General features: G+C 42.3%; 1 protein-coding gene across 2 annotated transcripts; it reads left to right on the top strand.

The window, feature by feature from the left end:
• Window positions 1-923: 923 nt before the first annotated feature.
• Window positions 924-12394, top strand: LOC141787483 (histone-binding protein RBBP7). Of its 2 annotated transcripts, none has more exons than XM_074665920.1 (12): window positions 924-1115; window positions 1654-1798; window positions 4255-4400; window positions 6038-6211; window positions 6294-6409; window positions 8189-8349; window positions 8438-8564; window positions 8652-8729; window positions 8881-8957; window positions 9618-9675; window positions 10184-10294; window positions 11451-12394. In XM_074665920.1, the coding sequence occupies exons 1-12, from the start codon at window positions 1100-1102 to the stop codon at window positions 11520-11522; spliced, it is 1281 nt and encodes a 426-aa protein (XP_074522021.1). In that variant the 5' UTR covers window positions 924-1099; the 3' UTR covers window positions 11523-12394. The 2 variants fall into 2 exon arrangements, with proteins under 2 accessions (XP_074522021.1, XP_074522020.1); XM_074665919.1 differs by having other exon boundaries at window positions 6035-6211; window positions 11451-12393.
• The last annotated feature ends 28 nt before the right edge of the window (window positions 12395-12422 follow it).

Genomic DNA, 12422 nt, shown 5'->3' with positions numbered 1-12422 from the left:
CCACTTTTGACCTGGATGGTACAGAGCACTTGCAGAAGGAAGCAAGTGGGGTCAGAGAGTGGCACAATACCTAGAATACAATAAGACAGTGTGGTGAGCAATATCAGCACTCATGCATCCCCAAACCCTGATCCTGCCTCCACCATGCGGACAGGTGGACCTGCTAATGATGCTTGGCCTGGTCTGCTGTGTCCCCTCACATAAGGAGGACAATGAGGCTAAAAACTGGACTCATCGAACCACAGAATCTTCTTCCAGCTCTAATGTGCTTGAGCCCAACAGTGTCAGGCCAACCTCTGTCTCTCATTGATCAGGGGCTTCTTGACAGCCTTGTAGGAACTTAAGCCATGATCTAAAATTGGCCATCATTCAGCAGTTTTCCCTGCTTATGTGGATCAGGATGGGGCACCCAGATGCTGGTTTGTCTTCTAAGCTGTTGGTGGGTCTGTATTTCTGCTGAGTGGATCCAACTGCTGAAGGACTGTATCTGCTCTCCCTGGCTGTCTGGCAACAGCTGAACCCTTCCTGGCTGAGAAACTGTATCTTCAGGCGCGTTTCCTGAGTTTGCGTTCTTGTTTTGGACATTTTTGTCTGTGATAAAAACTTTTAAATGTGCTGGCCTTACATAGACATGGAGCACAGCAACAATAATTGCGTCTTTCAATTGAAGCACAACCTTGATTAGTGGATCACTGCGACTTAAATGACCCAATAATCAAACTCTCTGGTGTAGTTTTATGGAACCAATCAGCTCTAAGTTTTTAATGCATTTTTTAATTTGAAAAGGCTAAATATTATTAAATATTAATTATTAATAATATTAGGCTTCAATATCACCATTTTTTTTGCAAATTGCGCAGTTTTTCTTCCCTTGACCACAAATGCGCAGTCACGCGCAGCATTGATGTTCGTCAGTATGCGCGCACAAGGGCATGCGCAGTAAGTATGTAGTGATTGGGCGCTGAAAAGGAAGAATTCTCTCTTTACATTAACACAAGGAGGGCAGTAGTGTTTGTAAGGAGGACAGCAGTGTGAACTACACCAGCGTCTTCATCGTTACCCTGCTCTCAGCACTGTGACAAAGACCAGAGTCTGGAGAATGGCGGATAAAGAGGGTAGGTTTCCCTCAGAGCAGCGTGTACAGCGGCATTGTGAGCTCACTCCTACCGCCTCTGTGAGGGCTAGCATTACATGCTAACACATCAGGAGGCTCGGAAGCTTCAGTTGGGTCTTCCAGTCATTAAATCATGTCTGGTGGTCAAGAAACAAATTAAAAACATTAATTTATGTAATTCAACATCCAAACCATCACAACAAAACTCGTTAATGAAGTTAAACTGACGCCTGGCTGCTGAGACTCACCTGACTGATCATGTCGCTGAAGAGACAATGCTTCATCAGGACTCACAATAAGGAACACTTTGCTTCCTCTCTCTAATATATGTTGTAATTTCACCCATAACCATGTAGAATTGGTTTGGCTCTGAGTGAACTGACACCAAAGCCGACACTAAAAGTTTCTTCTCACTGCAGTGAAAGTGCTCTGTCAGAACCAGGACCATGCTGGTCTGTGTGAATTTAAACAGAATAAGCAGTTAGATGTACTGCTGTACTCTTCTTCCTGTGATACTGTGATCTCTTTTTTCTCTCAAGTGTACGATGACGCAGTGGAAGAGAGGGTTATCAATGAAGAGTACAAGATATGGAAGAAAAACACACCTTTCCTTTACGACCTGGTGATGACTCATGCTCTGGAGTGGCCCAGTCTCACTGTCCAGTGGCTTCCAGATGTTAACAGGTAATAAACTACAAATCCCACAGCTCACATGCTCTGCCACTTGTTTGAGAGTACAGTCTAACTGCTGGTTATAAAGAGTCTCCATCATGACATGTACGGCATGTAATATACACTCACCGCCCATTGCATCAGATCCACCTTGCTTTTACCAGACTGTCCTAATTCATGGATGTCATTCAACAAGCTTCAGAAACCTTCCTCAGAAATATTGCTGCATGATAGCCTCACACAGCTGCCACAGATCAGTGGCTGAACATCCATGATGAGAATCTCCCGTCCCTTCACTTTTCCAAGGAGCTCTACTGGACTGAGCTCTCGGGACTGTGGAGGCCGTTGGATTCCTCATCATTATCGTCACAATTTTGAGGAAAGCAGTTTGAGATGATCTGTTCTTTGTGACATGGAGCGTTATCCTGCTGGAAGTCTCCATCAGGAGATGGGTACACTGTGCTCATAAAGGGATGGAAACCAGGGTTGGGTGGTACTAAGGGGTCCAAGAAAATCTCCTCCACACCATCACATCAGCAGCTGAAGCGCTGATCCAAGGCAGGATGGATCCATGCTTTCATGTTGTTGACGCCAAATTCTGACCCTACCATCTGAATGTGGAGCAGAAATCCAGACTCATCAGACCAGGCAACGTTTTTCCAATCTTCTATTGTCCAGTTTTGGTGTTGCTGTGTGAATTGTAGCCTCAGTTTCCTGTTCTTAGCTGACAGGAGGGTCACCTGGTGTGGTCGTCTGCTGCTGTAGACCATCTGCCTCAAGGTTGGACGTGTTGTGTGTTCAGAGATGCTCCTCTGCAGACCTCAGTTGTAACCAGTGGTTATTTGAGTTACTGTTGCCTTTCTATCAGCTCCAACCAGTCTGTCCATTCTCCTATGACCTCTGGCATCAACAAGACATTTTGGCCCACTGAACAGCTGCTCACTGGATATTTTCTCTTTTTGGGACCATTCTCTGTAAACCTTGAGATGGTTGTGGGTTAAAATCCCAGTAGATCAGCAGTTTGTCAGACCACCAACCTCAACGCATTCAAAGTCTCCTAAATCCCCTTTCTTCTTCATTCTGGTGCTCAGTTTGAGCTTCAGCAGCTCATCTTCATCAGGTCTACATGCACTGAGTTGCTGCGATGTGATTGGATGATTAGATCCCAGGCTTAAACTGTTTAGCTTTTCAAGATTCCAACTTTCTTTTAGCTCTTCCTGGTAGAACATCTGTTTATTTTTTTTCCTATATCCAGTCCCTCCTGAGAGATGTATTAAATAGAGACAGAAACACACAGATGAGAGTAGAGATGGGCACCGAACTAGGTACTTTTAAGGGTACCAACCAAATTCTGTCAAAAGTACCGGGTACTGATTCACGTGAAATCAAAAAGTACCATGCTTAGGTACCTAAATGCATTCTTGTGACTGTGAGGGAGTGGAAGAGTAGGTAATTTTCCACACTGGACATGAACACAGCATTGCAAGGTTATATATGAAAGAAGAAATATGTAAAATTGAAAAAAAATTATATTTAATTATTTAAGAAATTAATATATTTTTTTAGGGCTGTGACTTTAATTAGTTAATTAGATTAATTAATTACACCGCACATTAACGCGTTATAAAAATCAATGCAAGATTAACTCATTAGTTTCTCATTAAATTCTTTATGAGGGGACCTTAAGCAGATATAAGATTAAAATGTGATTAGTTAGATCAATTAATTACAAATCCTGTAAATAATTAGATTATTGTTTAATCTCCTGACAGCACTATTTACCACATAACGGCTGATGAATGTACTTGAAAGTAGTGTCCTCAAAAAAACATCTTCTGAACAAAATAAACAGGATTTTGTTGTTAAAACTTGTGTATGAGAATATTCAATGATTTAGTCTTTTACCAAAATCTGTTTGAATTAAAAAGTGTTGCTTCTGATGTTGAATATTGATGTGGTTAAATAGCGATTAATTACGATTAATTAATTACAAATGGCATAATTAATTCAATTAATTTTTTTAATCAAGTCCCACCACTAATATTTTTATCACATACAGCCAAGAAAGTATCGAAAATTAGTACCGTTGAGTACCGGTACTGATTACCAGGTACCAGGCTTTGGTACCGTATCGTTTCAAATGTGAAAGGTACCCATCTCTTGATAAGAACTCACATGTTTAACTTTTATTTTGAAGACGTTTCAACATCAGTACGGTACATTTAAGCCAAGTGTGAAGGTGCATCAGTTTATCACAAACACCAAAGGCGTTGATGGTGTGGCTGTTTTCTTGTTGATATCAGAGATCTTTAGCTTCTTCATTTGGGTCAATAATTAAAAATCAAACGTAGTCCTTGTTTAATCCTGAAGTCCTCACTATGATACCAAAAGCCCAACTGTCCTTGTTCTGAGGTAAGTGTAACATCCTGTCACTGTTCAACTCATGCTTCTTCTCTGGCTCTCTGCAGGCCCGAGGGGAAGGACTACACGGTTCATAGGCTGGCTCTGGGGACTCACACATCAGACGAGCAGAACCATCTTGTGATAGCCAGCGTCCAGATCCCAAACGATGACGCACAGTTCGATGCCTCGCACTATGACAGCGAGAAAGGAGGTAAATATACCAGGAAGTGTCAGATGTCACAGTTGAACAGAATGTCTGTGTGGTTAGGGGTAGTCTTGGCAAAACATGAGCATGAATAATGTGAATATTATTTAGGACATCTGTGGTTGACATAGTCACGGTGCAGGAGTAATTGAGTGGATGTCTGGATCTGCTGCTCTCTGTCTTCACTCTGACTCGGTGTTTTTCTCTCCTCCAGCAGGTATGTTAAAGGGTACCACGCTGTCTTTAGGTGTACTGATGGATCCCTTTTTCTTTGACCTCCTGTCAGAGGTAGTATTAAAATGTTAGCGCAGCTACTGGACAATTCCAGGTATGACCCAGCTCCTGAATGCACACATTACCAGTCTGGCTGATGCATCATTAGAGACAGTTTAATTATTAGTTTAAGCCTCTCTCTTCAATTCAACAAATACCCTCCAAGGTAAAAAAAAAAAAAAAAATCAAGTATGTTAGTAGGGATGCAAGATAATGGATTTTTTTGCTGATATCTGATGCTGATATTATACAACTCATTCAGCCCATTTCCTATATCGATATTTTTTTCCACATACCTAGTTGCAGAGATGAACTTTCTCCTGTATTGAAAGTAGTGTACAGTATTATGGTGCCTACTCTTATCAAATTTGTTATGTGTTATTCATTTCTTGAGCCAAATCAGAAAAATACTTGAAACTTAAGGGTTAGAAGTGTGTAACAACCTGGGCATTTGTTTATGATATTTACTTTCGAACAACTCAATACAAAAAGATAAATCCTACTTAAAACTTTGATGATGCTCTCCCTAAGACAATTCTAACAATATCCACAGCCAGGGAAAATTTGGCCAGTTTCACAGTTGATGTAGTTCGTACACTTAACCTTTGGGAGCATGTGAGAAGTGCAACTGTACAGCAATTAAACCCAGACTAATCATAACGGTTTGCTCTTTGACAGTTAACTTGCCTAAATCAGTCAGTGACATGTACCTTACAGACTGCTGCTTAAACTCAACTTTAACTTCAAACAGGAGCCGAATATGTGATGACTCAATATGTACTGTGTAAATAAAACCACAAAAAGTGCAAAAACTGTATGCAGCTTCAGTCCCCGATCATGTGGGTGGGTTCCTTCTACACTGCTCAGGTCTATGAGCTACAAACATTGAAAGAAGCGCAGCTTGAGTTCGTGGCACAAAGTTCGGGCGTAGATCAAGTGAACCACAGCATGTTATTTTATCTGAGGACATCGCGTGTTGGACAATATCAGATATTTCATTTTTACGCCATTATCGGTCAGTATCGATAACGTACTGATATTATTATGCATCCCTATTTGTTAGTGATAAACTTAAGTAGCTGTTACCCTCCTAACTAGGGTAGTCTGGTTCAGTAACAGGTGAGACAGACATTCAGGCAGAAATCTACATTCAGAACTGAGTTTGGACTCTAACGTGCAGATGATGCACTGCATTAAGAACTGGCTGATGCCTTATTGCAGCAGTAAAGGTGTCAGATATTAGGTCAAACATCCCGAATACTTTGAAAAAGAATAGACTGAGGATCAGGATCCAAGCTGCAGAGGCTGATGTGTTACTCCCTTCTTCCCTCTTTAATGTAAACCTAAGTCTTGATGTGTTCTCTCATCAGAGTTTGGTGGGTTTGGATCAGTAAGCGGGAAAATCGAGATTGAGATCAAAATCAACCACGAGGGAGAAGTAAACCGCGCCCGCTATATGCCCCAGAATCCCTGCATCATCGCCACCAAGACTCCCACCTCTGACGTGCTGGTCTTTGACTACACCAAGCACCCTGCAAAGCCAGGTCAGACCCCTGCTGGGCTCATCTAGCTGGGACTTCATGCTGCTGAATGCAGCTGAATGCAGTCTTTGGTTGTGTGTTTCAGACCCCAGTGGGGAGTGTTACCCTGATTTGAGGCTTAAAGGCCACCTGAAAGAGGGCTACGGCCTTTCCTGGAATCCTAATCTCAGCGGGAACCTGCTCAGCGCCTCAGACGACCACGTGAGTCACTGATGATCAGTCAGGTTCACTGATATTTAGGAGATTATCCAAAAATATTTCAAGCTTTCTTTTTCTTTTGCCTTTACTACTTATTTCCTTAAATCATTCTACTGCAGCAGAAAAGGAGTAAGAGGATCAAAAAGTCACATTTTTAATGGGGCACAGGTTTTTATTTTCACAGCAAAATGTTCCTCATGTTCAGAGCAGAGCCACTGCTCCTCAGTGTGACGTTTAACATAATTTGTTATTAAATGGATCATGAGATAGACCACCCATCTGCCATTTAACCCATGAATCAGACATAAATGATATCTGAATTTTAGGAGCCTAAACAAAGTCAGCTGTTTACCAGAAATTCATTTGGGATAAACCAAGCAGCAGCCTCTGGTGAAATGAAGCCTGTGCAGAAGAGTTGGCTCCAGGATGGCTCTGGAAGTTCCAGAAACCACACACACACACAAACACCAACCCAATAAAAGCCATTGTCACAGCAGAAATAAACATGTTTACAGCCTGGTACAAAAAAGACTTCAGTCTGAGCAGCTACTTTCTCTAACAGCACACAGAAGACATCAAGGTCACCAGTTTGTCCAGTCAGAAGTCATCAGTCAGTCACCTGACTGACGGGTCTGACGCTCTATGGCTGTTAGTGTGGAGCCTCAAAGCCCACCTCTTGGGTCCACGTCACCAATGGGGCACCGACTGTCAACAGATGCTTTATTATACCAGGGATGCACTGTTCCTGATCCTGATGTTGGCTGTCGGCCTGATCCAGTCCCACAAAGCTGGATCAGGTATCGGAGGGAAAGGGTCCATCTGAACCTGACAGTAAGGCTAAAGTATGATTCAGTCCACAGCAGGCATGGGCAAACTACGGCCCGGGGGCCACAAATCTATCTATCTATTAGATAGATAGATAGGTAGATAGATAGGTAGATAGATAGATAGATAGATAGATAGATAGATAGATAGATAGATAGATAGATAGATAGATAGATAGATAGATAGATAGATAGATAGATAGATAGATAGATACTTTATTGATCCCCAAAGGAAAATTCAATATATCCCATTATCTCTCGTACAAACAATCAAGTTAAAAACACAAAAAGGTGGGATACATAGGTTAAAAAACAGTTAAGACCAACATATTAAGAAATAAATTATGAAAAAAGGTGTCACCAGTGTCTGTTCACTGAGTTGTAGAGCCTAATTGCAGTAGGGACAAAAGTGCTCCTAAACCGGTCATTCCTGCATGTCCATGAGCGGAACAGATCCTTGTGGCTGCTTTTCTGGCCTGCCAGGGTGTTGTGAAGAGGGTGGCGCACATTGATGTAATGTTGTGCTAACACAGCAGGTGCTAACACAGCAGGTCCTGACAGACAAGGATGGCTGTACTTTGGTTGCAAAACTCTCACTGGGGTCCTGGAAGATTTAGGTTGGTGTTTGGAGCCAATGAGCAGCTGTGTAATAGTTCCCAGGCCTGATGAGGTACCTAACCATCAGGAACAACAGTGGATTGAAGATGCTGAGAGAACCAGCTTTAGAAACACTTTCAGGTTGTATTCCTGCCTCTGTTAGAGAAAAGATTGACTTAGAGGAGAGGGTCAAGGTCTCATGTGGTTAGCTAACAGTCACTGAAGCTGTTTGACTGTGACTGTGATCTGAAAAGATTAGGAACGTGCTGAAAGTAGTATTGAATAGAAACTGAAGGTGGCCTGGTGATGTAAACTTGTCAGTAACTGTCACACACTCCTTCACTTTGTTGTGTCTCTGCAGACCATCTGTCTATGGGACATCGGGACCGGCCCAAAGGAAGCCAAGGTTTTGGATGCAAAGACCATCTTCACGGGCCACACTGCTGTGGTGGAGGATGTTTCCTGGCATTTGCTCCATGAATCTCTTTTTGGTTCAGTGGCTGATGACCAGAAACTCATGATGCAAGTATTTCACACTAATGTCCGTTCTGAGCAGTTGGTCCACTCAGGCCATGATGAACTAAAACAAAGTCCTCTCTCCCCCCTTCAGATGGGACACTCGGTCCAACACCACAAACAAAGCCAGCCACTCGGTAGACGCTCACACCGCTGAGGTCAACTGCCTGAGCTTCAACCCCTACAGCGAGTTCATTCTGGCCACTGGGTCTGCTGATAAGGTAGAAGAGGCTCAGGAACACACTGCACTGTAAAATGATCATATATGATGATAAATGTTTAACACCTGAACTGGTTTGGTTTCTCAGACTGTTGCATTGTGGGATCTGAGGAACCTCAAACTGAAGCTGCACTCCTTTGAGTCCCACAAAGATGAAATTTTCCAGGTAAGACTCTTTAAGGTGTCTCCAAGAGGACACTCACAACATGGCTTGTTGGATTTTAAAGTCTAATCTAATACTCCAACCACTGTCAGTCATTTATTTGACAAACAAATGAAAGTAGTGAGGCTCATTTTTTGATTCTGACGTCCCACAGGTTCAGTGGTCTCCTCACAATGAGACCATCCTGGCCTCCAGCGGCACTGACCGACGCCTCAATGTCTGGGATCTCAGGTAAAACTCTTCACCTCATTCACAGCTCGAAGTTTGTTAATCCAAGATATTATCATCAGCACTAATAATGAACCCAGCTGAACCAGGATGAGCTCAGTGCTGCTTTATACCCCCAGGAAGTGATCAGCTGTTAGTTATAAATGGGATCAGAGTTGCTAACAGGGATAATTTATCAATGATTATATCAATTTGAACTATTGATGCTCATGAAAACACTCATCCATGCTCTGTTTTGTAACAGCTTTCAGAAAGTATAACAGAACACGTAAGAATTGAAAAATTAAAGAGGGGTTATTGTGCTTTTTTCAGTCTTTCTTTTGTCCCTCTTGAACCCCTAGAGAAGCTTCACAGCTCATCAAAATCTCCTTTATTTTTTAAACCCTTTATTTCAGCCTCTGAAATACTTTGTTTTAGCTTCTTTCCATTTAAGGCCTCCTACTCCACGAACCCCCTTTCCTCTGATTGGTCAGCCCCCTGGAGGGCAGAGCTGTGGGCAGACCTTGGTGTTTGAGGCCTGCTCCTCAAACATGTCATGAACAAGTCAGGAGATCCTGACGACCTGATCATTCCAGAAAGTTTTGTGTAGGGCTGGGAAACAAAAACCAGTTCCTGTTAAGAATCGATGAGAAATGGTTTAATCCATCGGTTTTTCTTTTCCAGTAAAATTGGTGAGGAGCAGTCAGCTGAAGATGCTGAGGATGGACCGCCAGAGCTGCTGGTGAGAAATCCTGAAATCACAGAATCTGGTTTTATTCAAGTCCTCCTTTGATTTTCACTCATAAAGAGAAACGTCTGATAGTAGCTGTCAAACACTGTTAGACTTTTACCAGCTGGTTACTCTAACTATAACTCCAAACTGATCCCTCATCAGTGGGATTGCAGATGTATTCACTTTAGATTTGCACACTAGTGTTTACAGTCAACAAGTGGTTCAGTGGTGTGCCAGTTTCAGATTTCTGTGAACAAACTAAAGTGCTGAAAGTCGTCAAACTTCTCTTTTACTTCATGTTTTCTCAAGTTTTCTTTTCAGGACTCTGCTTCCTGTGACTTTTCTTCTTTATCAAACTTTGATAAACTGTTTGAAAGACTCTGCTGCTCCTCCTCAGTGTCATCACTGGGAGTTTAAATCTCTTTAGGGCAGATAAAAAGGGACAAAATCCCGTCCTCCAGCTTTCCTCAACGTGTCAGTTAAGAGTCTTTCTCTCTGTGTTTACCCTTTCTATCAGTTCATCCACGGTGGACACACAGCCAAGATCTCAGACTTCTCCTGGAACCCCAATGAGCCCTGGGTCATCTGCTCTGTGTCTGAGGACAACATCATGCAAGTCTGGCAGATGGTAACTGAGAGCTGCTGTCGTCACCTGCACACTTCACTGTTTTCATCAGAGCAGTTTTAGAGCAGAGTCAGAGCTTCATCTGAGGAGCCAGAACTGACCCCAAAACCAGGATCAACGGGTAGCATAAAATCCTCACTGGGCTGAAGGAAGTTAATGTGACCAACGTTACAAAACGTTACGTTTTAATCCTACCCTATGCTTTATTCATTGTTCATGAAATCCCGTCAAAGAAAAGACCTTTATGAATGGTTCATTTTTAACATTAGTTTCCATCTTTAGATTCAGCTACAGCAGCAGTTGCCTCCTGTAACTGTAAACTTCTCTAAACCTCACCCTGATCAGTCAGAGGAGACTGTACCCATCAGTCATAGATTCACTCACTCACATGAACTTCTTCAAGCTGTTAATCCTCCACCCGTCAGGATGGGGTCCCCTTTTCCTCTCCTTCTTTTGGAGTCAGTGTTTTCTGCTTTGATAAGGAAACTTTGAACCCTGATATCATCCAGCTTCTCAATCAATCAATCTTTATTTGTATAGCGCCAAATCATAACAAATGTTATTTCAAGACACTTTACAAAAATATTTACAGGTCTAGACCCGTAAATGTTAATAAAGTAGATACGTGTGATGTATGGCGTTTAGGTGAAAGGGAAAAAAAACGAGGGGACACAAAAAAATAAAAGGATAATTTTCATTTGAAACTCAAATTAACATCCTTATGAGGATCAATGTGTTTATTTATAGACCATGTGAGTGTTTCCTGAAGCAATCAGGACTGAAACAGACATGCTCAGTAACGTAACAGTGTGGCCCCTGCATGTGGAAAAGTAAGCTGGTTCTTAAACAAAGTCAACTTTGAACTCTGAACATGAAAACGACCGGAAATAGACTACTTATATTGGAGTGCTTATATCAGTGATTTTAGATACAGGCAGTTATAATTCAATATTTGTTTTTTTTTGCTGATAATAGACCAATACCAATGTCTGGACTCCCCTGCCTACCATAGATTTACCTGAACAATGGTTTAATCCTTGTTGTCCATATAGGATCAGAAACAGTTCAGAAGTAATTACCTCAGACTGCATGTTGGCCCTCTCACACCTGTCTGTACACTCACAGCTCCGTGTTTTGTCCTGTCGCCCTGCTCTCTCAGGCTGAGAACATCTACAACGATGAGGAACCGGACAACACCCCTGCATCAGAGCTGGAGGCACAGGGATCATAATCTCCTCCCCTCCCTGAGCTCCAAACCCGGGCCAGCCTGTCGTCTCCCTCTGCGGCTTATCAGTGAAATCTGCTCTGTGCATGAACGAACTCTGTGGAAAGTTCCAGAAAAGCATGGACGCCACTCTCCCTGCTAACACTTTAACACGACCCCAGTCCCTGAAAGCACTTAGGAACTCAGCGCACACAGGGATGAGCTGCTCAGGTTGTTACCTCTAACACTCGTTGGCTCTGAAAACATAAAACTCCTATCTGCACCGAGTTACTGCAAGTTCTGAGCAGATAATTTAAAGGGCTAATGCAGGTTAAATTCAGTTTTTAACTCTGTATCTGACTTCTCTTAAAGCTGACATCTGTAAGAAATCTCAAACATCAGAAGCTTGGCAGGGGATGAAGTGCTTTTTGGTAAACTGGATCCAAACTGGTTTGCGGTGTGGACGGCAGTGGTCTAGTTTTCCTGCCTCTGTCTCCCTCGTTGCTGTTCTTTTTGATATGTAGTGTTGTATTTTCCTGATATATGAAGAAACATTCCTGTGTTCTTCTTCTGTTCACAAGTTACTCTTCAGTGTTTGGCCTGCGTGACGGTGGGATCAAAACCAGAATAATAAAGTGGGAGCTGTTGTTCCCCACTCGTGCTCTGTTACTAAAGTGGAGCTGAAATGTATTTTCTGTTAACTCAGCTGCAATAAAACTTTTCTAACTTTTAAAACAGCTTATTTATGTCATTTCACTTTTCTATGAGCACAGACTTCATCTCTGAGCTGAATCTTTGCTTTAACATGAAAAAATGCTGCAATAAAGTGATCACACCTCCTGCTTGTTCAGCTGTTGCACAGGAAGTGATGTAGACCCCATATTTTGGCGAGATAAGGAAATCAACCAGTGTTTGCAAATTCTACAA

The sequence above is a fragment of the Halichoeres trimaculatus genome, unplaced genomic scaffold, assembly GCF_033239565.1.
Source record: "Halichoeres trimaculatus isolate MK-OKI-2021-1 unplaced genomic scaffold, fHalTri1.1 fHalTri1_scaffold_3, whole genome shotgun sequence".
Taxonomy (NCBI): domain Eukaryota; kingdom Metazoa; phylum Chordata; class Actinopteri; order Labriformes; family Labridae; genus Halichoeres; species Halichoeres trimaculatus.
Note: the sequence above shows the minus strand (reverse complement) of the source record. Positions and strands in the feature narration are given on the sequence as shown.

Excerpts from the sequence above, each read along its gene's own strand:
- LOC141787483 (XM_074665919.1), top strand. Across the intron at positions 4,401-6,034 it reads CTATGACAGCGAGAAAGGAG|CAGAGTTTGGTGGGTTTGGA; the intron begins GTAAATATACCA and ends GTGTTCTCTCAT. Across the intron at positions 9,676-10,183 it reads ATGGACCGCCAGAGCTGCTG|TTCATCCACGGTGGACACAC; the intron begins GTGAGAAATCCT and ends CCTTTCTATCAG.